Genomic DNA, 27,671 nt, shown 5'->3' with positions numbered 1-27,671 from the left:
GCAGACTGACTGAAATACACTGCTGAGGGGAGCAGCAGGTGAGACAGGAGAGGTCTGCTGCAGCGTGTGGGCAGCTCCCTGGTCCAGAATCGAACTCATGCTGCAATGGCTGTGGACAGCTTCATAGGTTGCGTCTTAACCCCTTGTGCCACCAGGGAGGCCCCACTGCAGGGTTTTGAGCAGAAGGTCTGACTTTAACTTGGAAAGCAGACCTGAGGCCGCTGGGGTGCAAGAGGGCAAGGACAGAAAAGGAGGGGATGGCAGAGACCCAGACAGCCAATGATGGTGAATCAGAAGAAAGTGGCCTTAGGGAAAGCAAAATATGGATTCTAGGTATATTTTGAAGGCAAAGCCAACAAGATTTCCAAATGGGTTTGAATGAGGTGGGAAAGAAAGTGAAAGGTGAGGGCATCCTAAGGTGATCCTCAGAAGGATGGAGTTGCTTTCCACAAAAGTGGCTTGGGGTGTGGGCCAGGAGGAGCTTGATTCTGAACATATCATGCCACACTGCATTTGAGGGTCTGCTGCTTAAAAGCTACTCCTGCCCTGCTTGGCCCATGATTATGTCTTCCCTCTTGGCTGACCATTACAAAGAGACTTCTCTGCATGGCCTATGTGAAGCCCTGGCCTGGCTGCCCACCACTTCTCCAGTTCTATACAGGTACACCTGAGGCATGTTACTGCTTCAGTTCTAGACCATCACAACAAAGCAAACGCTGCAGTACAACAGTCACACTGAATTTTCGGTTTCCCAGTGAAAATGAAAGTTAGGTTTACACTTGTAGTCTTGCAAGTGTGCAATAGCACATTTAAAAACTATATAGACACCTTTATTTAAAATATCCTTTATTGGGCCTCCCTGGTGGCGCAGCGGTTGAGCGCTGAGTTGCGAAGCTGCCCGAAGCCTCCGCAGAGCCAGTTCGCTCCCCGGCTGCTCCCCGGCCACCAGAGGAGGGTCCCGCATGGCCCGCAGTCCTCTCCTGCCGCCCGCTGCTCCCCTCAGCAGTGTACTTCGGTCCTTCTGCCTGCTCTGCTCCCCGCTCTGGCTCTGATGAATTCTCTTGCCCTCCCGTGCTTCTGACTGTACCCAGTGCTTGTATAAATAAATAAATAAATCTTTAAAAAATATAAAATATCCTTTATTGCCCCAAATAAATACTAATCATCATGTGAGCCTTCAGCGAGTTTTTTTTTTTTTTGTAGCATCAAAGAACACTGATCATAGATCACTAGCATAGAAAAAATCAGAATGAAAATGTATGAAATATCATGAGAACTGCCAAAGGAGACACAGAGACACAAGTGAGCACATGCTGTTAGAACAATGACGCTGACACGTGGGCTCCAGGCAGGGTTGCCCCCACCTTCAGTTTGTAAAATAGCGGCATTTGTGAAGGGAAGTAATACAAAGCAAAATAAACAAAGTACGCTTGTATTTTCGCACCAGGTTTCCCCTTTGGACTCCTTCCTTGGCTCCTCCACTTCCCCATCTCAGGCACAAGCTGATCCCGCTGCCTGCAGTGCCCCTTCCCGCTGTCCCCGTTCTTCATCCCAGTTAAGTCTTACTCTGGAGCTTGATTGAGCTCTTCCTTGGACACACTTACTTTGCAGAAAACTTCAGGTCTCCTCTCCTGGCACCTTAATTTCCTCTTCATTTGCTTCCTGTAATTATGTGATTGTCTAATTATTTGATACATGTCCTTTCCCCACTAGATTACAAACTCCCAGGGGGCTGGTTTCATGTCTGCTTTGCTCACCATTGCATCCCTAGAGCCTGTCAGAGCATCTGGCCTTAAAGCACTTAGGAAATATCAGTTGAATAAATGAATGAGTGACAGTTTTCTACCCCCCTGAAAGAAAACACCAGCTTACACATTTACTCTCTTGTGAAGTCTTTGTAAAATTTTACTATAAGGAATACTGAACTAGAAACAAACACAGAGGAGAGCACATTTTCATTTGTAATAATTATTAAAGCCATTCAAATTTCATTATGCTCATTAAGAAGTCTAAGCCATGACTGATCCCTACCCTATAAAATATGGTGCTGCTCACCAGATTTCTGGTTCTCCTCGGAAACCAGAATGTACTGCAGACTTGCATTGTCCATCCTTTTAAAGTTCAGTAGTGTGACCTTTTTTGTTCACTAAAATATGAGCAGAAGCCACATGCATAAATTCCAGCAGAGGTATTCCAAAGCTGATGAGAAATTCTCCAGTCTTATCTATGTGCACTAGTTTTATGATAACTGGGTGACTAAACCACAGAAATTTACTCTTATGTGATTCCAGGAGCTAGAATTCCAAAATCAAGGTATCATACAGGACATGCCTTCAGAGGACATGCCCTCTGAAGACTCTAAGGAAGAATCTTTCCTGGTGTGTTGCAATTTCTGAGGATTCCTGTATGTTCCTTGACTTGGAGATGCAACACTCCAATCTCTGCTTTACCCTTACCTGACCTTCTCCCTGTGTGTCTCTGTCCAAATATCTCTCCCCTTTCTCTTAAAAAGACACTAGTCATTGCATTTGGGGCCTGCTCTGCTCAGTATGATCTCACTTAAATTGATTGCATCTGCAAAGATCATACTTCCAAACAAGGTCATGTTCACAAGTACTAGAGATTTAGAGCTGAAAATTGTTTCGGGAAGAATACAACATAACCCACAGCACCAAGTTATACTGGCAATCATGAAGCACGGGTTGAGATGGAGATTTCATCAGCCTGGGTCCCAGAGTAACTGCAGTGAGGGAGGTTTATGTCTCCTGTCTGGCTCACCTATTTCAGTCACCTGTTCACTGAGTAGAATGACAGGGTGAATCACCTACACCAGGTAAAGTATCTATTTATTCCACTTGCTTTTTGCTGATTATCATCAACTGATCCAATAATTAAAATGTGTCCACACAGTATACAGTTTTCTTTCACCTGTCTCCAGAATGTTCTCAAAGGATGTACTCCTGTGGAGCATCAATTAGTCATGAGTGCCTATTACATGCCCATCATTGTGCCAAGAGGGGGATATGGAAGATTACACAAAAGGATCTGAACCACAAGGTGAGCACAATCTAAACTGGTGGAAGGACAAAAATAACAACCTATTAGCCTCAGCTGAAGTTGTCAGAAGACACCAAATAAGACTTACAGAGCTCTCAGTCTGTTTTAGGCATTGTGCTAAGGACTTTACAGATATCATCTTCATTAAACCCCATGGAGGTTGAACACCATGTGGCTGGTATTTTACATCCATTTTATAGATGAGAAAACAAGGCTTAGAAAGGTTAAGCACTTGTCCAATAGTGACTCAAGATTCTTATGCAGGTTGGTCCAATTCACAAATACAGGGTCCTATGGATTTACCAGCACTGATGTTTTGATTCAATAGAGCCTTGACGATCATTTAGAATAAAGGCATCTACACTTTGAACTATACAAAGTTTGGGTCTTCTCTATAGTTATTCTTGGACTGAATGGTGTGGCATTACCAACAAGTTGCAATGATAAGTAGACTAGAACGGCAGTAATAAGTAGACTAGAATTTCTATCTCAGTGTTGGCAGTTTGGCTTTCCTACCTAACTTGTTTTTCTAAATTCAAACTCAACCTTTCATCTTTCTTTTTATAAGGCAGAACTAACTTTCAGACTTCATTTTTTTAACTTGGCCATAGAGGCAACAATTTGTCACATCAGGAGCCTTTGTTTCTCCTCTAAAACATTAAAACAATTAAAAGAAACAACATGATCAAAAGAAACAACATGGAACCAAACCAACCCGATTTTTAAGTGTTTCCAACCTTGTTTCAAAACAGCCTTATGAGGATTGTTTTCCAAAGAGCCATGTATCAAGCCCTTACTTTTGAAATTTGATTTTCTAGGTTGGCATATCCTTGGAGAAGCAGGGAATACCCAAGCTGGCATTCAATAGTAGCAAATATGAAATAGCCCATTTAAAAAAAGTTGTAGGAATGTTCAAATCCATGTTGACTGGTTTTTACATTTACCCGTTGCATTCCCATGCTAGCGTTGGCATGGAGACTGGAAAAGGAAACTTTCCACCAATCTGTCACTTGCTACTGTTTCCACTTAGTTTACTGTGAGTTCAATTTTACCAATTTTTTAAAAGTTAAAAAAGAGTTTGACTTTTGTTTTCTGCTTCAGGACATTTCTCAAACATGAAAACACGTGTAAAAGAAGGTTTTAAAAATCAGTCAAAGATTTAGCTTACCAAATATTCAGCTGTTTAACATTCGGATAATTGCCTGCCTTTTTTTTTTTTTCCACATCTTAGTCTGAATGCTTTGGCATGGGGGAGTCCCACAGTCTGAAAGTAACTTTGCCCTGACTCTCCTCACTGCATGTATTAAAGAGGCTGAAAAACGCATCTGCTTTTCAACAGTTTGTGTTCCATCAGGGACAAGGGAAAGTCAGAGGGTCTGAGATTCAGTAAGAAAGCAAGCCAGCTTGGCGTGGTCACAATTAGGAGTGATTGATACCTTTTTTTTTTTTTTTTTTTTTTTTTTTTAGGAAAAATAGGCTGAGATTCTTGAAGCAATGGAGGGCAAATTTGTCACTGGTCTTCTCACAGGTGACCTAGAACCCAGTAGGTACTCAATTCAGATTTACAATGACTTGCAATAACGCCCTGTGCAAGACAAAAGAGAAAGCTGAAAGGTAAAAGAGAAAGCTGCCTAGCTAGGACTTGAGACTTGAGGTGCCTGGGCTGGCACCTGAAGTCAGGCGGTCTCATTTCCCTTTGGCATCATCCTCAACTGCTCTGCCTGAAGCTGGGGTGATGCTAAGGAGGGAGGAAAATCAGAGGAGACGATCGGTCGGGAACAGATGTGGGCAGAAAGGGAAAGCTTTTGGAATGAAAGAAATACATTGGACTCCCACAGTTGGAAGGACAAGCCCCTCAATATTGTCAGGGGTGTGGGTTTAAGGTGATTTGCTCTTCCTTTGTTCTTTTTCCCTGTCTTCTACGTTTCCAGTTTGTTTGTTTGTTTGATGTCTAGCTTTTCTGTTCAGTTTTTCGACCAATGAGGACAGACCCGGGCGGCAGTACCTGGCAAACAGCGGGTGGGGGGGACTCTGGAAAGACTTGCTGAACGGATCAACACACGCAGAGGCTCTTGTTCCCCCACCACCACCACCGCCCCGGCGACTCCCCTCCCAGCACCTCCATGGGTCCACAGCGCCTGGCACGTAGTAGGCGCTCCTTGAACATCTGCACAGCAAATGAACTCCAAGTTTTCGGCGCTGAGCACGTGGAGCTTTGGAAACCAGGACAGTAAGCGAGTGTGTCTCAGACCACAAAAGCCATTCTGGCGCGTGCGAAAGCAGCGGCGGGCGACAGGCGAGGGAAGGGGCCAGAGCGGGGCGCCCCGCGGGGGGCGCTGCCTGCGTGGCGCCCGAGGCGGGGGTGCGGGGAGCCGCGCGCCGCACGTGCGCGTCTCGGAAGCCGGCCGGGCCGGGGGTGGGCGCGCGTGTGCGCGTGGGGCGTGGGGTGTGTGCCCGCGCCGTGCCCCCCGCGCGTGCTGCCGGGCGGGCGCCGGCGTGAGTCACGGCCCGGCTCGCCTTTATAACGGCCGGCCGGAGGCTCGCAGAGCCGCCCTCACGCCCGCTCGCCCTCGGCTCCGCGCTCCAGCCAGCGCGCCCCCAACGGCCCCCAACCGCCGCCTAGTCCCGAGGGCGCCATGAGGAGCCCGCGCTGCGCCCCGCTGCTGCTCCTGCTGCTGCTGCCGCCGCTGCTGCTCTCGCCCCCGCCGGGGACGCCGCGGTCATCACCGGGGTAAGCGGCCTGCGCACCTGTCCGCGGGGAGGCGAGCGCGCCTTGCGCCTCGGGGGGCGGCCGCGGGGCTGGCCGCGGGGGCTCTCGGGGGCAGGGGAGGCTCGCCCCGCGCGGGGACACCTGCCTCGCTCGCCTCTGGGCGCGCTTGGAAAAGTGCCCTGCTCCGAAGCAGCAGGCGGGCCGGGACGCACGGAGCGCCCGGCTGGAAAAAGTGACCAAGTGTCATCCCGCCACCTTCTCCCGCCGGCTCCCGCTGAGCGCCCCGCAGCCTCTCTTCGCGTTTGGCTGCATTTCCGTTAAGCCGAAAGTTTTCTCTCAGGGTGCTCCCAAGCACCTTGTGGAGACGCTCCAGCCTCGAACCTTCGAAGTTGAGGGGCCCTTCCGGAAATGCAAAGGGGAGAGACGTCTACTCCAAAGCTCGAGAATCTTAATCCGGTAGTCAAGGAGTTTGCTCCCGGTGCGCCCTCCGCAGAAGCTCTTTGAAACAACTTGGTCCCAGGCCATGTGTGCGCTTTGAAAGGCAATTGTGGGCGCTTCCTTTTCGTTCCTGGGCTTCCCCCCCCCCCCCCCCCCCCCCCCCCCGCGTCCTGAGGTTCTCCTTGGAAAAGTTGTTCATGTCTAATTACTGACGAGGCACCTCCGGTGCTCTGGCATAATTTCGGAGTAGGTTGCCATGTAGATGTCGTTGCAGTTTAAGAGAAAACGTCTTCATCATTTTTGTAAGTAGGAACTAATTTAATTTTCTCTTACTCTCGCCAGCACAGTTTTCTTTGTGTGGATCTAAAGGATGACATGAGCTTACATTTTAAAAGTCTAGTCTAGTTTACATCAATCATTTTAAAAGTCTAGTTTCACATCAATCATTTAAAAAAGGCTACCATTCCTGGTGGTTTTACTGCTCTGCTCTTCTCTTAAGTGTGAAATTATATTACACCTGAAGTTCCTTTAAATATGAAGTGCACATTGTAGGGGTTAAATACAACTTTTGTATTTGAAATGCTGATACCTAATGAAATTAACACGTTTAAAGAAAATGTGATTGTCTTGAGAAAATAAAACTGTTGTCTCCATGTTAGTTAACACTCTACAGCACATTGAAAGCTCTTGTTAACAGTTTTGGTTGTGTCCAATAGACAATTATAAGCATTGTGATATTTAGTAGAATAGTTTGGAGATTTAAAAAAAAAACTGTATTTGAAAAGCTTTGTCAGTAGCCACAGTTTGTGTTTGGAAAAAAAAAAAAAGTTTTTACAGCTCTCATACATGAGAATTGAAACAAGATTGTTTTTTTCTCCCTCTTCCCCTGCTGGCTCATTTTAAATTTCTTCTAATCCTCTGAGCCCAAAATTCCTTTGCAATATAAGTATCTTTTTGTTCCATTCACAGGACAACACTATTTGAATAGATTTGCAATGGGTTATGGATGAAGGGCCTTAGGAAACAGCTGTCTAATTAAAACTATATAAACCTATGCAGTTCTTTATAAATATTTCCAAGAACTGAAGCTTTTCATTACAAAATGGAATCTTAGCACTTTGGATATTTATCTGTTAGAGAGCTTTAGACTGGTCTTATATAGTCATGTTTGCTATTTTTGTTGTTCTTTTCACTCAGTGTTACAAAAAGATAATTAAAAAAAAATCTCTAAAGCAACATGGCAATAAAGAAATGTAGTTATGTCTCCATGACAGGAACCATCTGGAGTCAAATGAAAAACTCAGTAACTTATTTAGATCTGTTGTCCTAAAAATATATTAAACATCCAAGTGATTGATTGAATTTTAAAAGATTATGGTTGTCTTATAAAAAGAGGTAGTAGGGCTTCAGAATTCAGAGTCTTGAGCATCTGTTGAAATAAAATACTACCTGAAGCCTCCACCTTAATTATTTACTTAGGGAGGTAATATATGTACTTATCTGGAAATTGATTTATCTGTCCATATAGATTTGTTAAGACTATTTTGGAAAAGCATCACATACTGAGCATCTCAATTATAGAATTGCAGTTGCCATGTAGCTGTGATTTCTGGCATATAGATAACAATTGAAAATGGAAATGTGTAGATATCGTCCTATAAATGTCCAGGAGCTCCAAGATACATTTTGTAAGTAGACTGAGAAAAAATTCTAGCGGGAGAAATAAATTAACTCAAAAGCAAGATAGTTAGTTGGTCACTCTTCATGAATGAAGAGTTTTGAGAAATTATGGCTGTCCCCAAAACTAAGAACTTCAAAGAAGTGTTTTTGTTGTTGCTAATAAGTACACATTTAAATTTGTGCTGAAATTTTAGCCTTTCTGTTTTCTTGCTTATATAGTACCAGATGCTTTTTACCTTATCACTCGCAAAACAGATTACTGCACACCATTCAAACAAAGCATCCTATTTTCTGTTGATGTGAGGGAAGAACATAGTTCTTCAGATCCATTTTCATGCAAATAAATTTAGGCTTCCTTATTTATTTCAATTTAGTGGAATAAAAATGTGGAAAGTTTTTCACAGTTGACTCTGATTATATACGTATCTGCAATTTTTATATTGGAAGGATATAAAGTAAAGCCTTGTTGTCACTTGCGTCTTTAATATGATCGCATTTCTTAACCTGATGGATCTTATGTAATAGTTCAGCTGATTTTCAAATATACATTTATGAATATCATAAGCCACTAATTTCCTTTCTGTAGGTTACTCACCCCCACCCCATAAAAAAAGTGACATAGGACAAAAGTCTTGGTCTGTCCATTCTCAACCTAAGAGCATTCTTTCTTTATAGAGGAAATGGTGAAAATCAAGTCAGTGGGGTGAGTAACATCAAGTCTCATGAACCAAAATGCAAATATTTGAAAGGGAAATGAGCACTTCTAAAATTTACATGAGTGCCTTTATGGGTCTGGAGCATTTCATGCCAGATTTAGAGACCATTTAAATCCCTTTTTAAAGTTGGGCCCAATGTATTCTGCAGTTAATAGTCATAAAATCTTGTGATTCGATTTATATAGTTCCTAATGGCCATGTACGGTATCAGACTAATAAAGACTCGTTCTTCAAGTTCAAAATCAATTCTGCCTTAAAGCACTGAAAGAGGAGAGCTGATTTTGCTTTTTCAAAATTCTTGTATTTAAGATTTTTATAATCTGTGGGCCACTATTTAAGCTTTTTTTTTTTAAATCTAGGAGACTCTGATCAGGTTTTATTATAAATATGTGCATGCAAATGAAGGTGACAGTTCTTTTTTATACGTGTGGTTATTAAATCAGAATATTTTTTACTGCTATTTTCAGATTTTCTCAGCCTGAGCCTTTCCCGATATCTATATTTATCTGTGTGTTTATTACATTTCAGGCCTGTGACAAGGACCCCCAGTGTGGTGGAGGCATGTGCTGTGCTGTTAGTATCTGGGTTAAAAGCATAAGGATTTGCACACCGATGGGCAAAGTGGGAGACAGCTGCCACCCGCTGACTCGCAAAGTTAGTATATATATTTGTATTCTCAGTATTTCTCTTCTGTTGGTGGTACCTTAACTCCAAGCAAAGCCTGTAGGACATGAAGCCCAGGGTCATTTGTTTGTGGTTGAAGGTTAAAGAAGATGACAATGGAAAACCACCTCCTCTCTCCATCCCCTGTAAATTTTAAGGAATTGTCTCTTCTACCATCCTTAGTCTAGTGAGCTTTTTCTTATCAATGCTTTCATGGTATTAGAAACATTTCATAAATCAATTTCAAACACATGAATTTGCTTAAAAATTATTGAAGACACAGTATGTATGTACATACATATGTATTATGTATATACATATATGTTTTTTTTACACTGGCTACGCTTCACAAAAATTAAAGTATAGAAGTTCTTAAAAAACCTTTTATTATCTGACCTATCAATAAACCACAAATAAGTCTGTTGTTTTTTTTTTTTTTTGCAGAAAGTCATCCATAGTATAACTACATTTTTATTTTAAAAGTCCTATATTTTTAAATTTAGTTTTTTTTTTAATGAAATCCTATATTTTGACTCTAGCCATGGGATACGATGGTCACAACCCTAACAGCTAATGATATTTAATTTTCCAATTTATTATCTGACAGCTCAATATCACAATGATCTAAGCAACCCTTTTGCAAAATTACTGCCAGTTAGTGACATGACCTTAGGATGGCAGGATTGGACAGGGCTGCAGAGGCTGTGCAACAGACCTTCTGTTTGCAGAGCCCAGGAAGGTTTGCGTGACTTCAGGAAAGGGTGGTGGGAGACGAGAGGGAGCAGAGAAGTGTATGGAGCCTACAGGGTCCTTGCTCTTCAGACTCAAAAACTTTGGAAACCCAATATGAACTCAGTATAGACCCCCTGGGATCTAGGTTGCCGTGCCTTGCTCTCTCTCAGTGCTGCCTTCCTGCTTCACCCAGCAGGTACGTGAGTCCAGGGGCACTGAAGGACAAGTTAGGCTGGGTGCCTCCTTGGAGTCTGAGCTCTCTCTCTGCAGTGTTCATGATACACATTGCATTCATTCATTTTAAAAGATTGTTTGCAAAACAAACTGAATCCACCTTCTGGCTTTTTTTCTTTTTTTTCACATGTGGTTTGGGGTTTAAAACTAGTAGAATCAAACATGTTTCCTGTACTCCACAGTCACAGATAACAAACAGTTCATATTTTAACTTTCTCAGAATGAACATAATGAAATACATCGGCCTGCTGGCTGAGGTTCAGCTCTGTGAGCTACAGGGTGGACCCTGGTTTTTTGGCCTGTGTGAAGACTGTCTTTGGCTTTCCTGTGGTTTCCTGAAGAAATTCTTCTGTTACATTTAGGCCATTCCTCCCACAGTTTTACCCCCGGATACTGTGCTGTCACTAAACATGACGTGCACCTTTTTGTTCTGGGCCACTTTCAGACAGGAAAGTGTTATAAACCGTTAGGTGTTGTCTGTCTCAATGCCAAACTCATCACGAGGAGGTGAAACAAGCCCAGCTGCCTGTTTCACTGACCGCAGTTTTTTCGTTCCTCTTCTCGAACATGAAGCGCCATTATGCTTTGGAGCCCTGTCACCAAAAGTTTGCTCTTAGCTCAGCCTTGTCCTTTAAGAAATATGTAGTTTGTGTACAGTCATAGTCAACCTCACAGGTCCTAGGTTCTAGAATCAAGTAGCCTGTTTGCTAAAACAAGTAAAGAGTGACACATCCTGTGGAGCTGTTTGTGTCTCAATAGCAGTCATAGCTGCTGCTGATTGAGTGCTGTGATGTACCACACTCTATACTGACTGTTATGGCTGCATTTCTTACTTAGCACACAACAAGCCTGTGAATATATCAATTTCTGTCACATTCTCCATACCACATTAAAGTCTTGGAGGGCTTTCAGTAACTCATTGAGGTCACAGGTGATAGGTCAGAGAGCAGGCGCTGGATTTAGCTTCTTTCTGACACTCCGTTGTCTGTGGTCTCCATCATTGTACTTTCCTACCTCCAGGAAAGCTGTTGTGGTGTTTGATTTGCACATGTTCCAGCCCAGTGACACAAAGCTGGTTCACGAGGGCAGGATGGTCACTAGGATGAAGGATAAGGGTTCCCCAGGGGAATTTGTTGCATCCTATATAATTCTTTTTTTTAATAGTTTTATTTTTTATTTTTTTTATGTGCCAATCTAAACTTTTATTTATTTATTTATTTATTTATAAATTTATTTTTATATTCCCCATGCAATTGCAACCCCCTTATTTTGACCCCAATCCCTCCCCTCCCCACCCCCCACCTCCCATAGAGTGTCTCTGGTTCATAGTTGTTTGTTGATTTTGATTTTCACTTTCTTATAGTTACTCATTTTCCTGGTCCCTTATTTAAGTTTTCTAGATTCCTGCTATGAGTGAGACCATCCGGTATTTTTCTTTTTCTTTTTGGCTTATTTCGCTGAGCATGATCCCTTCCAGGTCCATCCATGTTGCTGCAAATTGCATGTGTTTATCTTTTTTGAATGCTGAGTAATATTCCATGGTATATACGTACCACATCTTCTTAATCCAGTCATCTATTTTGGGACATTTGGGTTATAATTCTAATGAGATTTCCAAATATGAGCTAAGAGAACCAAATTCTGGTTCCCCAGTTCCATAGGTCACTTGTAATTCAGGTTTGGGTGCAAGGTCAGTTCTGAAACTGAATTAAATCAATCTTCTCTGGTAAGCCAAGATACATCTCTACACTTCAGTTTTTATCATAGTTTTAATAATGAAATCTTTAATAACAGGTTATGATTTTCATAGTAAAATTAAGTGGCAAAATAACTGATGTCATAGAAAAAAACAAGTTTTTCTGTTAGATCTGAATGTTCAAGTCAGATCTCACTTGAGAAGTATTCCTAGAACTCTGATAGCTAGCTATTCTTACTGGTTATTTTTCTGTCTTGAAAATACATTTTCATACATCATTTCAGTGCTCTTTTTTGAGAGTAAGTCCCAGAGTTGTTACTTTTTTGGGGTGAAGTTAACCTGTCGTGGTAAAATTCTAGTTCTTCCAGAATATCAACCATATTTAAAATAACTAAAGAAAATAAGTGCTTTATCAACATCTCTTCTGGTAAACATTATGTACAGTATTCAACCCTGCTTTGAAGTGTAATGGACCATGAGTAGGTGGCAGAAGTGTATACACTGCATAGAAAATTCTGTTTTATTGTGATAGGTTGATGCTTAAAATTTTTTTGGAAAAATGCTTGAAGTCACAGGACTTGGTGTTTTTAAAACAGAAGGCTGTGAATAAGTGAAGACTAGACTTGTTCACATTTTACACACAAGAGTGTTTCTTTTGATAAAGTGAACAATATTTGATGAATTAAATTGAAAACCTTGTAGGTAGGAATTGAAGCTACTGAGTTCAGTTTACTATCTTATTTCAGATGTACCACTTCACTTACAAGGTTTATAGTCCTTGCTAAGCTTATTTTGTAATTATCTGGCTTTGAACTTTACATTTGATAATTAAAAAAGAGAAGAAATTACAAGTCCACCTAAGAAGAATAGGATGCATGCTTTTTTCCTTTTTTTTTTTTAAGATTTGTTTATTTTTATACAAGAACCCAGGTACAGGCCAGATGCGTGGGAGGGTGAGAGGATACACCGGAGACAGAGTGGGGAACAGAACAGGCAGACTGATAAACACACTGCTGAGGGGAGCAGCGGGCGAGACAGGAGAGGTCTGCCACGCCATGTGGGACTCTCCCTGGCCGGCTGGGATCAAACCCGTGCTGCAGAGGCTGCGGACAGCTTCACAGTGCGGCGCTCAACCGCCTGCGCCACCAGGGAGGCCCAGGATGCATGTTTTCTAAACAAATTTTAAGGCAAATAATTTTCACATATATTCATTCTAGCAATTTTTTTTAATAATTGAGACTGAGTTATTGAATCATTTATCTACAGAGAATACTTTGCTGTCTTAAAATAATAGTATTTTAACTTCTACTAATATCTATACTTTTCAGAGCTTACAAAAGAGATTAGCCTTTCCTATCCAATTCTGATTATTGGTTAGTTTTGGAGGTTTATAATTATGTGATTAATACTTTTAATTTTATTGCTTAATATTTTATGGTTTCTTTCTATTATAGCAACTGTTTCCTTCAAAAAATTAATCTTGTTTTTTTTTTATTTTGCTCTACTTTTTATGACAATTTTTTACTACCAGTTTTGTTTTCTGTTTTTTGTTTTACCTACACTTTAAAATTTGACCAGTACTTTTTCCTTTTCTGAAGAAAAAAATTTCAAAATTAAACCTGGGTCTTGTTCATGTGAAAAAAAAAAGGAAGATTTAAAAATTATTAGCTATTCCTATTTTAGAACCAACCTATGCTGAAATGATGTAAACATAATTATAATTCTATGAGTTGTTTGAACACTAAAATATAGCTTATATCGGGCCTCCCCTGTGGCGCAGCGGTTGAACGCTGCATTGCAGAGCTGTCCGAAGCCTCTGCAGCTCCTGTTCGATTCCCCGCCGGCCAGGGAAAACCCCGCATGGCAAGGCAGACCTCTCCTGCCTCTCCCTCTGCTCCCCTCAGCAGTGTCTTTGGTCTGTCTGCCTGTTCGGTTCCCCACTCTGGCTCTGGTGAATTCTCTCACCTTCCCGGCTTCTGACCTGTACCCCAGTTCTTGTATAAAATAAATAAAATCTTTTTTTAAAAAAACATATAGCTCATATACAAGAAAGGATGACTTCCTCATCTTTGCTGTCAAGTCAGAGCAGCTGTCTACATTTGGTCTGTCAGAGCAACAATGTAGCTGTGATTACAGGTTTAAATTGGCAGAGAAACTGTCAAGACATAACTCTGCTTTAGTCTAAGATAGAGTTTCTCAGCCTCGGTGCTATCGACATTTTGGATCAGATAACTTTGGGGGCTGTGCTGGGCACTGTAGAATGTTGAGCAACATTTCCGGCTCCCACCCCTACCCTCCCATGCCAGGCTCACTCCCTGCCCAGTAGCGACATCCAAATGAGCAGACATTGACGGATGCCCCTGAGTAGAGTTGGGGGTGATGTGGGGGTGGGAATTGCTGTGGTTGAACACTGCCCTTACTCAGCCTTCCAGGAAACAGGGTAGGAGTCCCCAGCACACCTGTCTGTTCGGGCCCTCATCAGCATCCCAAGCACGTAGCTCAATGCCCTCTTATCCATCCAGGGTGCTTGTGGCTGCCACAGATGAGAGCCAGGGTATATGTGGATTACCCTTGACCCACTGAGGCTACCACCTTTATTTCTTTTGAGTCTTTTGTGCCCCCCTAGTCGAGGCCCAAGGCCTCTGTGCCCACTGCTCCCCTGGGCCTGGGCAGGGCTCTCCGCAGCAGAGGGAATCTCTGAAATATCGGTGCAGAGAGAGGCTCAGGGATGCATTAGTCCAGGCCCCATGTTAACCCTCTGCTCACAAGAGGGATATAGATAAATCGTTGAATGACTTTGGGCTATATGGATATATATCTCGTCCAAACATTTTTGAAGAAATAGTGTAAAACTTGCCAAATTCAGTGACAATCTTCATAATTATTAAAACCAGAAACTGTGGGAGTATGGGACTTTTAGTTTTTATTTTATGTAGTGCTATGCAATTTATTTATTTTTTTTAAATATTTACTTCTGTTAAGAAACGTTGTAACGAAGCTGGCTTTATTACAAGTAATGTAACAGTACCAGCGCTTTTTATGTCATATGACAAGACTTCATGTATTCTGTTAGATTTCCCTTTTATTATAACTGACTCTATTTTGAGAGACATCAAAAACAGTATGTTTGGGGCCTCCCTGGTGGCGCAGTGGTTGAGCACCGCGCTGCGGAGCTGTCCGCTGCCTCTGCAGCTCCAGTTCGATACCTCCCCCCCTCCCCTGGCCAGGGAGAACCCCACGAACCCCACATGGCACGGCAGACCTCTCCTGCCTCTCCCTCTGCTCCCCTCAGCAGTGTCTTTGGTCCGTCTGCCTGTTCTGCTCCCCGCTCTGGCTCTGGTGAATTCTCTTACCTTCCCAAGCTTCTGACCTGTACCCCAGTTCTTATATAAAATAAATAAATCTTAAAAAAAATAAAGTCCCATGCAAATTAAAAAAAAATATGTTTCATATTAGTGCTATTTTCTCTTTAAAATCACTGCAAATAGGTAAGAATCATGCCTCCTTGAGAGTGCTGGTGGGCCTGCCTCAGCATAGGTGTAGGCTGTTAGAAATTTGGGTCAAGGACATGATTGATTCTGCAGTAAATCATCAAATTTGACTGAATGGTTAGCTCCTTGACTGCCTTTGTATATCAGAAAATGCATCTTCTCTAATTACTTTCTCATGCACTTGTGACTATTAGATACCTGTCAGGTTTGTCACACGGTGCATGTGCAGCCAACATCTGAACTGAGTGGGCCAGTTGAGAAACCAGCAATTATCTAGTGAATGTATCACACCAGCACTCAAGGTCTTGATCAAGAGGGCCTCATGGGTGGAATGGGAAGAGGGCCAAGGCGCTGGGCTGGTGCAGTTAGGAAATGCTTGGAGTAGGGAGAAACAGACAGGATTTGGAAAAAGGAGGTAGGTTTGCTGAGAATAAGGAGAAGGCATAAAGTGACAGCTGCATGTTCCATGAGGTTAGTGTCGGTTGAGGAAGGTCTGGTTGAGTTGTACGTGGTCTTGTTGCCCTTGGTAAGATGATATGTAGAAGAATATCTACATCTACAAAGATGTCTTTGAGAGTGTCACAAAATATGTGACCTTACACTTGAGGGGCTTACACTGTGAGGGCCTTCAGCTTCTTGACTTCACAGTATAAGTCCCTGTCTTCAGTTTGGTGGTGTGTGTCACGTGGGCAGGGTGAGGGGCAGCCACAGGACCTAAGAGGGTCACCCCTTTACCTCCAGAGAGTTCATGGTCCCTCTTGGAGAGGGAAGGAGATAGGCATTTAACAAATATTTTCTTGAGTGTTCCTATGTAAACCACTAAGTGCTGTGGGTTCATGAGTAAAACAGACGAGGCCCATCCTTCAAAGAGTCTGGAGTCTGGCACTTGAGAAAAAAAGCATAATTTGGGAGAAAATGGGACTGGATTTGATGATGACACAAACCCCTTCTAGCTAGTAACCTTAGCTGCCATGTTACTTCACTCATGTCAAAGTGAGGTGACAACCTGGCTCTCGGGTTTGGTGTGGAGTTCCTACACAAGCTGTAGGAATCCTGGCCTATTTTTCTGCTGCTTTGAAGACAGCAGAACCCACATGGCAGGCCAAAGAGTCACCATAGTGTCATGATGTTCAAAGCTCAGAGCGTCCCTGTCCACCCTGAGGGCACTTACTAGCCAGCTGAAACCGCCTTACTGGATGTGTACCTTTCATCATTAAAGTTCAAGTTCCCTACAGACAGGGCCTCTGTTTTGTTTACCACTGTATGCTTGGTGGCTGAAATAGCACCTGCTATGTTTGTCAACAATTAATAGAATGAGTAAAAGAAGCCTGCTTGTCTTCCATGTGTAAGTTTGACAGGTTCACTATCCCTCTAGGTCCCTCATTTCAGACTCATTTTTCTTGGATTCTCTGCCTGTGTCAGTGTTTCTCATCCTCAGCCCATTGACATTTGGGGTCATTTTCTGTCATTGAGGCTGTGTCATGTGCACTGTGTTTAGCCACATTGCTGAGCTCTTACCCACTAGATGCCAATAGCACTGCCCCCTCCCCCAGTTGTGATAACCAAAAATATCTTTGGACCATGCTTGATATCCCCTGGGTAGTAGGGATAGAATCACCCCCAGTTGAGAGCCACTGGGCAAGCATTAACTTTAGGCTTGGAAAATGGGAAGTTTTCAGTTTCCAGGACAGAAGGGATCTCATACTATACATTTGTAATTGGCCAAGCCAGTGCAGCCGTACCCACCTCCTCTGACTTTTTCTTGTTGAAAATAAATGAGCCAGCCAGCCATGTACCTTTGACACACACAGTGACAGAACCATTCTGAGTACAAGTCTCCATGGAGCCAGTGGCCATGGTGCCAGATACAGACACTGTCGTCAGAGTCTTGAACATCTTGCCCTTTCAAAAAGACAAAGACACCTGATGGCTCTGCCTGTCCACCACGTGCTTGCCTTGCTCGCCTACTGCTCCCTTTCTTCCGTCGGTATTTATTGATCTCAATCATCTCCCTGGCCCTTCCAGAACCATTTTGGAAATGGAAGGCAGGAAAGAAGGAAGAAGAAGAGAAGAAAAAAGAAAAAGGTAAGAAGAACACGAGCATGGTGTCACCCAAAAATAACACCGAGAACATTGGTGGTTGGACTACCATAAAGTTAGTTCTGTCCTGTCAGTTCAACCCCCAAAAATGGTTAGAATGGTTCTGCCACTGTCTGCAAATTGTGTGTGTGTGTTTTTAAAATGCATAAAGAAATTATTTAGAAGGCATCTGGAAGGTGCATCTCAGATGTTCTCATAAGGACAGATGGTGTGGGGCGGCCTCTTTTGGTGGAAGGCAATACACTAGAATGACCCTGAACAAAGCATTTGATCTGGGAAAGAGCAAGGACACATTTTCTGCTATGTTTACACTACAGAAGCATCTCTGAGGCCGGAGTCTGTAAGAGCTTGCCTCCCTTGTGTTATCCTGGGTTGGAGTGATTTTGTTTTGACTATTCACAGCCTCCAGGTCTGGACTATTCTTTCTCCACACCACTTACAGGGCAGGCAGGGTCTCAGGAGGGCACCATTCCTTGGGGAGGGAGATGAGTTTTGCTCTCAGCCTTTAGGAAGCGTACATAGTGTGAGTGTACCACACTCCTGCCAGCACAGGGAGCCGTTGTTGCTGCTGGACTCTCCTCAGTCCTGCTGTGCTGGTGGCCTAGGCAGGACTCTGAAGCAGCAGCTGAAGGTCCCTCAGAATGAAGACGACCTTTTCCTGCTAGCTCTCCCCACCAGGCCGGGTTTAGTTTAGTTTCTTCCATGTCTGCAAACTGAGCTCGCCTCCTTTCGTAATTGTCCTCTGTTCCTCCCTGCTCCCCACCAGGATTTTGACTCCTGACCTGCGTGTGCAAACATGTGACTTTATATGTTGCCCATTGTCTGTGGATTTATACTTGCTCATTAGGTATATATAGTCATGCCCATGATGTTATGCTCTCCCTCAGGAGTATCAGTAGAAATACATGTTAAAAAAAAAGTTTAAAATGCAAAAAAGTAAAAGAAAGTATAGCTTGATGGTTAAAAGACTTGGTCTATCTGGCCCAATTGCCAGCCAAATTTCTAGTCATGGATGTGAGACCTTGGGCAAGTTACTGATAGCTCAGCATCTCAGTTTGCCATCTGTAAAATGGGTATTATTGAAGTGTTTGCTGTCTTCACAGGGTGGCTGTAAGGATGGACAAGCATAATACATAGAAAAGTGCTGAACTTGTTGCCTAATGAATGGTTAATATTCCATCAACACTAGTTATTGGAAGACATGTCTCAAGAACAATTTGTTCAGTTTGTTTTGTAAACAGTTCCTGCTCTGACTCAGTTTCCCTTTTTATTTTAGGTTCCATTTTTTGGGCGGAGAATGCATCACACTTGTCCTTGTATGCCCGGCTTAGCCTGTTTACGAACGTCATTTAACCGGTTTATTTGTTTAGCCCGAAAGTAATCACTTTAGAGTAGTAACTTTAAATGTGAACAGCCACATGATGTATGTAAAGCATATTTACTTGTGATTGTGCCAAACAAATAAGATGCCAGAAAAAAATGCTGTTGCTTCCTCAACTTTCCAAGTCACATTTTATCTTTGCCTTTTAAATGATGATTTTTTTTTTTTATTGAAAGAAGATTTTAATTTTGGATAGAAATATAAAGCGCAAGTCATTATGGAAGTGGTTCTCATTTCCCAGTTTGTGTTTTGGTTTGGTTTGGCTTTCTTTATGCCAATAACACCCATTTTCACAAAAAGAGGGGAATAAGAATTTGGTGTTTTGTGCAAGTTTTTCTTTCTTAACTCCCTCTCACCTCCTACTTTGGTCTCTGGTCTGTCACCCCTCAAAGAATTTTCTGGCCCTCACTTTTTTCTCCCTTTCCTTCATGGCCCCTCTAGCATTTTAAAAGGGCTGAGAGAGACAAAATCCTTTAGTTTGATGGCAGAATCACTGATGAGAATCAAGCTTTTGCCTGATACTTAAACAGTGAAAGGCGTGTAGTTGAACTGAACCCTCCACACTTCTTTCACTGGAGTGGAGAATGGGGGGGTGCTTCCAGACTCTCCCTGAACCTGTCTATGCACGTGGACTTCCAGGTCTGCTGTTTGATCCGTGCGAAGGAATGGAAAGTCAATTTAGTCCATATTTCTAGATCTGTGTTTTTAAAAAAGATTTATTTTCCAATAGAATATTACATTTCTTTCTTTTTTAAAGTTTATTTTTGAAACATCTCAGTTAGAAATGTTCCAGAAAATGTCACTTGAAGAGGAAGTGTGACCATTGTTAAATCAGCATTAAGTTGTAATTTAAACTTTATTTGTAATCAGAAGGTCTTTTGTAATGAGTTGCCTGACTTCCTGCCATTTGTACCTGTATCAATATTGCTGTGTAAAAATTCTGTATCAGAATAATGACAGTACTGTATATCATTTGATTTATTTTAATATTATATCCTTATTTTTGTCACAGTTGTTGTCAGTTTTTATTATAAGCAGATTTCTATACAGCCCACATTCTAAAATGGGGTAAAGCCTCCGAAATTGGTAAATTAGCACTAACAGTATGTGCATTTTCATTTACATACAGAAAAATTCTGTTTGCATGTGTTTTAAGACAGCACAAAAAATAAACAATGTGTAAAATCACTGAGGTTTTGGAGTATGAAGGACAATTATGACCTGTCAAACCAATTGTAATCAGGAATGGACTCCTGGGATTTCCCTGTATTGATTCAGCAAATAGTGATGGCGTGTTTACGTGGATGGTTAGGCACGCCCCTGGATGCTAAGTGTACAGTGGTGCCAATGTAGTCTGACCTGGAAAAAACCCTCCAAGAATTGTAAATGAATTCAGCATCGCAAATAAACAACTTACAAAATGTGTTTAACTGACTAAACTTGACCATGCCAACCCACTGTTTGAAAGAGATTGTGTCCATTTTGTAGGTATTTACTCAGCGGGAGCTTACAATTGCTCATTGCATGTAACTTTACCCCGTGGGCTGACACATAGGCTAAATATATGGGATTTGCTCTACTAATTACCATACTTGGTCATAGTTGTAGTATTTTTGGTTCCATTTACTTTGTGTTCAAGGATATTCCTCAGTAAGTTTGATGAAAAAAAGATTAGACTTGAGCAAGTGGAGTATTAGGTAAAGAAATAGGCACTTTAACAATTTTGCTAAATGTTTTCATATAATGTTTGAGATGTCCTTTTTCTTAAGTGAAACTTAAGAAACTTAATTGGATCGATCATTTTCACCTAAGTAAAATATATATATATATATATATATATATAAAACAGCTTTATAACAAAATTTTAACAAAATTTTAACAAAATTTCTGTGACATCAACTCAGTTTTTTTAACAAATCACTACTAAAATGGGAAATTATTTGTACACAGTCCAAGGAGTGAATGTGAAGTTTGTGTGGAAAACTTAGGACTGGATCTCCTGACTCATTCACACCCATCCAGAGAAAAACAAAATTTTGCCACTTAATATTTGTCTACTTGGTTGTTAAATTTATGAATAACTAATACTCCCCTTTGTAGTGTACAGTTCAATGTGGTAATCACTTATTAACTTGATAAAAACTTTGAACAAAAGTTAAGCCTTTTCAAATAACAGCTTCAAAAAACTTGTAACCATGCTTCATGGAGATTCTTTAAAATAACTGTGTGACACTCAAAGTCTTGAAGACTTTGAAGACTATGAAGACTGTCAGGCTGTTTATTTCAGCTCTTCTCTCACTGATGCAGGGATATCACAGGGCAGAATTTCTACAAGGCAAAGGAGTGCTTATACAAGAAAAGCCAAGTCAGCAATCTAATTTGACATAAAAATTGTGAATGGATTCCATCCATTCTAAGGTAGGAATAGATCTTATGTCTGTAACTAATGACCAAGCACAAGTGGACCTTTGGACTCCTTGGCAAATACTGACTTTCATGAAAACTGTCATTTCTTTCTTCAATCATTTTTTGAAAGCAATCTTTTTAGGGTCCTCCCTCACCACTGAGTTCAATCCTCAGCCAGGGAGCTGACCCACATGGTGCTGCAGACCTCTCCTGCTTTGCCCACTGCTTCCCTCAGCAGTGTATTTCATTCAATACTGCCTGTTCAACTTCCCATTCTGTCTCTGGTAAATCCTCTCACCCCTCAAACCTCTGACCTACACCCAGTTCTATGCAAAAATAATAAAAAAATTAAAAGCGACCTTTTTAACTGTAGGAAGAATTATGACAAAACTATTTCTTTATGCACCCTCCTATCTGACTGAAGATCTTCCTTCTCCCTTGTATGTCAAGGAGTTCTTTTATTGGAGCATGACAAAGTAAGTCCAGTGACACATCAAACATATGAACCAGTTTTCCTCTTCATTGGTTTTGGTATCAGAAATCTCATCCCAAACTTTTCTAACTTCATATTTTAGAAGATTAACGGTGGGGACTGTTTTAATTTTAAAAACAGGACATTTTTGGTATTCGGCGAGGATCACTGTCTAAAATTCTCTATCAATCCTAATTTTACTGTCTTCAGCATGTTGCCATGTGTTTCAGATAATTTCCCCATAATATTTCATTTTCTGATATCTTCCCCCTAATTTGTTAGCTCTCAGTATTTCCTTCTGTATTAGAGAACTGTTTTCATCCAGTATTTTTTTTTTTAAAGATTCATTTATTTATTCAAGCACTGGGTACAGTCAGAAGCACGGGAGGGTGAGAGAATTCAACAGAGCGAGAGCAGGGAGCAGAGCAGGCAGACTGACAAAACACACTGCTGAGGGGAGCAGCAGGAGGCAGGAAGGGTCTGCGCATCATGTGGGACCCTCACTGGCCGGCTGAGAATCGAACCGGTGCTGCAGAGGCCGTGCGCAGCTTCGCAGCCCAGGGCTCAACTGCTGCACCACCAGGGGAGGCCCTCATCCAGAATTTTTTAATGTGTCCCAAAGACCACAATCTTTAACAATATTATTATTACATTTTATTACTCCTTTTCTGCCCCTCCCTTAATAATCAGAGCACTTTTTGAGTACACATTCCCCAAAATGAGTGAGGCCATTCATATGCTGTTTTTGAAGTACCATTCCCATTTTTTTCCTCCATCATCCCCTAGTTTCAGAGATTCTGATCTAATTTGTCTGGGTGAGGCATGTGTGTTGGGGTTTCTTTTAAATGTTCCTAATTAATCCCAAGGGGCAAGATTCACTAGCCTCAGAGATTCTGATCTGATTTGTCTGGGGTGAGGCATGTGTGTTGGGATTTTCCTTTGAAGCTCCCCAGTTAGTCCTAAGGGACATGCAGGGCTGACAGCCCCTGAGAAAGAATAGCAGAATATGTTTCTATAGAAATACTACTGCTTTCCTGTGATGCTACGTTAGGAGACATCTTTCTAGTTAAAGGACCTGTCAAGAGAGTAGCTAAATGTCTTGAACTTTTATTGCTAGCCTCTAAAATTCTTATGCCCCAGAGCATGAATGGATTTCTTTGCTTTGTCCCACCACCGCTTCTATTGGAAAGGTCAGAGAAGGGATCCATTGGAGTTTTAGTTGCAGTCACATAGCTCATTTGAGGAGTCTATTCAAAGTTCTGAAGTATTAGGTTAGGGAAGCAGACTTGGGGCCAGCTCAGCTCACCTGAGCTCTCTTGCTGGCCCTATGGTGGGACATAGAGCCCAGCTCCCCTCCCTTAGTGTCATGATCGCTTACTTACTCCAGGTGTGCCCTGTGAAGTGAATCAGCTTCCAGACTCCCAAGGAGATGTTCCCTTTTCCCTGCCCCACTTTCCCATGGCTCTCAGAACATCATTCTAATTCAATGACTCCGTAAATCATCAAAATGCTTTAGAAAGTCCAATATTGCAGCAATTGTAAATGAATAACAAACTAGTAAGCATTTCAATAAAATGTCTCAAAAGCTTAAAAACAAAACAAAGAATCCTGGTATGGCCATGATTTCTGGTAAGATGCAAACACTAACTTGCATTGTGTACCCGCAGAGTCCATCTCTCTGTCTACCCAGGGCTGCCCTTGGCATGGAGCCTGGAATACTCACCCTCACAGTTGCACTGGACAGGCGACAACAGGCCTGATCCTTGGAGGGGCAACTGTGGCAAGTGTCTTCAGGCACTCTCTCTCACTTAAGTCCAGGGAGTCTCAACCTCAACCTTTCTGGCTCTGGGCCAGATAATTCTGTGTTTGGGAGACTGTCTTGTTCGTTGTGGGATGATTGCAGCACCCACGACCTCTATCCATTAGATGCCAGTAGACACCCTTTCTTATATCAACCCCAAATGTCTCCAGACATAACCAAGTGTCTCCTGGGGCATGGTAGGGACAAATTGTCCCCTCCAGTGAGTGAGAACCCCTGCGTTAGTCCAAAGATACTTTGTGTCTGCTTGACCTTATTTAATGATAAATTTTTGTTTCAGTATCAATCAAAATGAAGAAAGACAATATTTTAAAAAGTTAAAACCCCAAATGGGTTTTACAAAATTGTCATCCTAAGAATAAAAAATAATTGTATTTAGAGTAGTAGAAAGGTAAACATTTGATAAGCTTTACATAGTTATATGTCAGCTCTGTTTCAAGGAGGAAAGTTTTACATTAAGTAATCCTTTAAAGTTGAAGGAAAAGGACTCAAGTAAAGTAAATTTCATCCTAGATGAAAGATTTTACATCTTTAAAGTGCATTTCTAAGTAAATTGCCAAAATGTTTAAATCCAAACATTTTGATTAAAATGCGATATAATTTATAGAAACAATTGTTGCAGAAACTCAAAAGTTTTATAAGAAAATTGGAAGAAATAGTTTTATTAAGTTAGATTTGAAAAACTATTGAGAAGTTTCACAAATTGAGTCTCCTTGACATGACTGGGAACAGATCTGTTCTCCATAGACAAGATTGAAGCTGCTGTGAAACAAAAAGCAAAAACAAAACAAAAAACATGTTTAATGATGGAAATTTCTGAACAAAAATAAAACTGAATAAAGACACTTCATATATCCATCATCCAGTATCTTATCAAGTGCCAGGCATGTGCCAGGTCTACTGGCCCCTGAGTGCCACCCCCCCCCCCACCATATTGTCTTGTAGCAAATAGATTTGGTCCCTTCTTGATAGAATCCAGTTGTCACTATTCCTTATAGGAAATAGCCCCAACCTGTGGGCTATCAGCATCAGCCGTTTTTCTTTAAATGATGATGCCAAGGTCTTCCACTGACTGACATATACTAGTCCTCAACATTTACTCTTGAGATATATTTTCAAAATTCCAAGATGGAATTTGAAACAGGAGAGCAGAGTATTTTCGGCCCATGATGTGCATCTACAAAGAAATATTTGCACTTGTGGGTGGAAACTTTTAAAGAAAATATTTGCTGCTCAAAGTAAGAGACAGAAGAATGTTGCTAACTATGGCCTTGTGATTATTTCCCGGGAATTCAATGTTGTCTGCAATCCTCAGTCCTTTGGACAGCAAATCTTAATATTCTCCATTAATTTTCCTGGATTCAGTTAGAAGGAGGGGAGAGTCCCTGAATGGAAGACACGGCTGGCAGAATCCAATCGTCTTCTGCAATTTATAAATTCATGAATATATTTTCACCCTTTTCTTCCCTCATGTTTCTCTGTTCTCTCTCACCCCTCAGTGGTTTTAGCTGGGCACAGGGCTTTAGCTGGGCACATCTAGACATCTCCATTCTGCCTTTACCAGCTTCCCTTGGCTAGGTGTGACCATATGTCTAAGTCCTTAGCAGTGAGCATGAGCAGAAGTAATGTACCTCACTTGCTTAAAATTGTACTCTACTTGGTCTTCAGTAGATCCACTGCTTTGGACCCAGAGAAAGATGACAGTACAGCTGACCCACCAACTGGGTTGCTGGATGGATGTCCTAAAGCAATGCCTTTGAGCCCCAGAGAAAGAAGCCACTCATATTTTGGGTCTCAGTTAAAGCTTTTCCACCAACAAATACAAACGGAATCATTCTTTTAAAAAATGCAGGGCCTCCCTTGGTGGCGCAGCGGTTGGGCGTCAGGCTGCAAGGCTACCCACAGCCTCTGCAGTGCCAGTTCGATCCCCAGCCGGCAGCGAGTGTCCCACATGGTGCGACAGAACTCTCCTGCCTCGCCCGCTGTGCCCGCCGCTCCCCTCAGCAGTGTACTTCGGTCCTTCTGCCTGTTCTGCTCCCCGCTCTGGCTCTGGTGAGTTCTCTTACCCTCCCGCGCTTCTGACTGTGCCCAGTGCTTGTATGTATAAATAAATAAATAAATAATAAATAAATAAATAAATAAATAAATAAATAAATCTTTAAGAAAAAAATTAAAAATGCATCATGTTGTTGTACTTTATACTTCCATTATCTTTAAAACATTGTTTTTCTGTTCTTGTTTAGTGCTTGCCCTGTAGAGGGTGGGGTGATCCTTCCACCCAAAATTGTTTTGTATGTTGGGACTGATGATACCAAACAGACCCAAGAGGAAGTTACAAAATGTTTCATTCACGCCATGCAAGTCAGTTCAAGTGGCTATATGGAGACACTTTGGTCAGTTTTTCCTAGGAGACAGGACTGGGACAGGCTTACCTGCCGGGGTCTGGTTAGTCCAGGTGTGGAACAGAAAGAATGGGGTGGCGAGTAGACTGAATTAGAGCTATCAGTGTTCCAACATTCAAAATGGAGTTTTTCCCCTTTACCACATTCCTGAAATGATAGCTTAACAATGCAGTATCCAAATGGAAGAAGAATATTCAAATCAGAAAACTGATCAGAAATAAACTTATTTATATACTTTGGTCACAAGAGCATTAATGTCTCAAACACCATTACTTGCTGCACAATTCTAAACCCAAAGATGTTATTTACCCATGAATTAAGAAATTTTAGGGACAGGGAAAGTCACAGAGGCCCATTATATCTGTAATTTTTCTTATGATATTTAAAAGAATTTTAATCTCACCAAAAAGATGGTATAAAAAATGAAAAACGAATAAACTTTAAGTGACAAACTTTCGGTGAACCAGGCTGTTTTTCCAATTAGCAAAAAGTAAAGTAATATGCCATTAGCAGAAGACTAATCATGCCTTTGTATAATTGTGTTCCTTTCAATAGAGGAAGGTTATTAAATATATATCTAAAGGTATTTAATTCTAATATCTTTATAAAACTTATAAGGTAACTTACAAATTAAAAAAAAATCTTTTGTCAGACCACACATCACCATCCTCATAAAGGATTAAAACAATTATGCAAATCAAGTTCTAGAAATAGCTCTGGGTATCCCATAATTCCTCAAGATAGATATGCAAATTAAACTGATCGTGACTGTGGGTTAAAAGAACTACACACTTATACTCTTTTTATCGCTTTGTGCAATGAATACCTGTGACAGGATCTTTCCTATCTCTTCTCCATCTTCCTTTTCTACCGAGCACATTGCCATGCAAATTGGTCAATACTGAGGAAATATATGGCGAATATATAGGGGTGAATGAAAGGAAAAGAGTACGTTAAAAGACAAGGAAAAGTTCCACCTCATGCATTTTAAATTTCATGATCTCCAGAGAATATTTTAATAAGGCTTGTATTAAGTTGGTATCAAAACTTTAATAATTTTTCAAAGCCTTTCAAAATTACAGCACACCTGTATCTTCAGGAAAATGAAGCCATTGATTGCACTCTGCAGGTTCCAGCGCAGGTTGTAACCAAAAAATCAATGTGTCCTTCTCAGATAACACATCCTGGCAGAAAATGAAATTTCCATCCTAGAAAGCTATACAGACTGGAATACTTCAGGTGATGCAAATGTATTCAGGAAATGTTTAAATACACACTTTTCTGACAGTTTCCATGCTCTCCATTTTGAGTAGGCTGGTCACTTCAAACAATTTATAAATGGCTAAATTACTCCTCCTAGAAACCAACTCAATAATAGCTTTACTTTACCTGTCTCTTTAATGTTACTGAGAAAAAAGAGGATTGCATTTATGCCTTGACATAACAACTGAAAACATGTTTGCATGTGTGATTTGAAGTGCCATCCAGACTTCAGGCTTTCAGACATGAATTTCAGGCTGTTTATCTTAAGTGCCTGCAGCCGGGATACCGGGTGGGTTGAGTACCTACTTTAAGCCTTTTCTCCTCCTTTTCTCTTCACCGAAAGCACATAATACGCTTTTCTGTAGTGTAAACCTGCTACTCCCCTTTCTTTGTGAAGGGAGTAGGGTGGTC

At 41.5% G+C, this 27,671-nt stretch overlaps 1 protein-coding gene across 1 annotated transcript; it reads left to right on the top strand.

The window, feature by feature from the left end:
* Positions 1–5,688: 5,688 nt before the first annotated feature.
* Positions 5,689–20,467, top strand: PROK2 (prokineticin 2). Its single transcript, XM_037520738.2, is given in 5 exon segments — positions 5,689–5,757; positions 5,760–5,788; positions 9,130–9,255; positions 17,443–17,502; positions 18,794–20,467. Coding segments are annotated over 5 exon segments (384 nt in total). The 5' UTR covers positions 5,689–5,693; the 3' UTR covers positions 18,899–20,467.
* Positions 20,468–27,671: the final 7,204 nt, after the last annotated feature.

This window comes from Talpa occidentalis, unplaced genomic scaffold, assembly GCF_014898055.3.
Source record: "Talpa occidentalis isolate TD23 unplaced genomic scaffold, MPIMG_talOcc4v2.1 talOcc4.10, whole genome shotgun sequence".
Classification (NCBI taxonomy): domain Eukaryota; kingdom Metazoa; phylum Chordata; class Mammalia; order Eulipotyphla; family Talpidae; genus Talpa; species Talpa occidentalis.
Note: the sequence above shows the minus strand (reverse complement) of the source record. Positions and strands in the feature narration are given on the sequence as shown.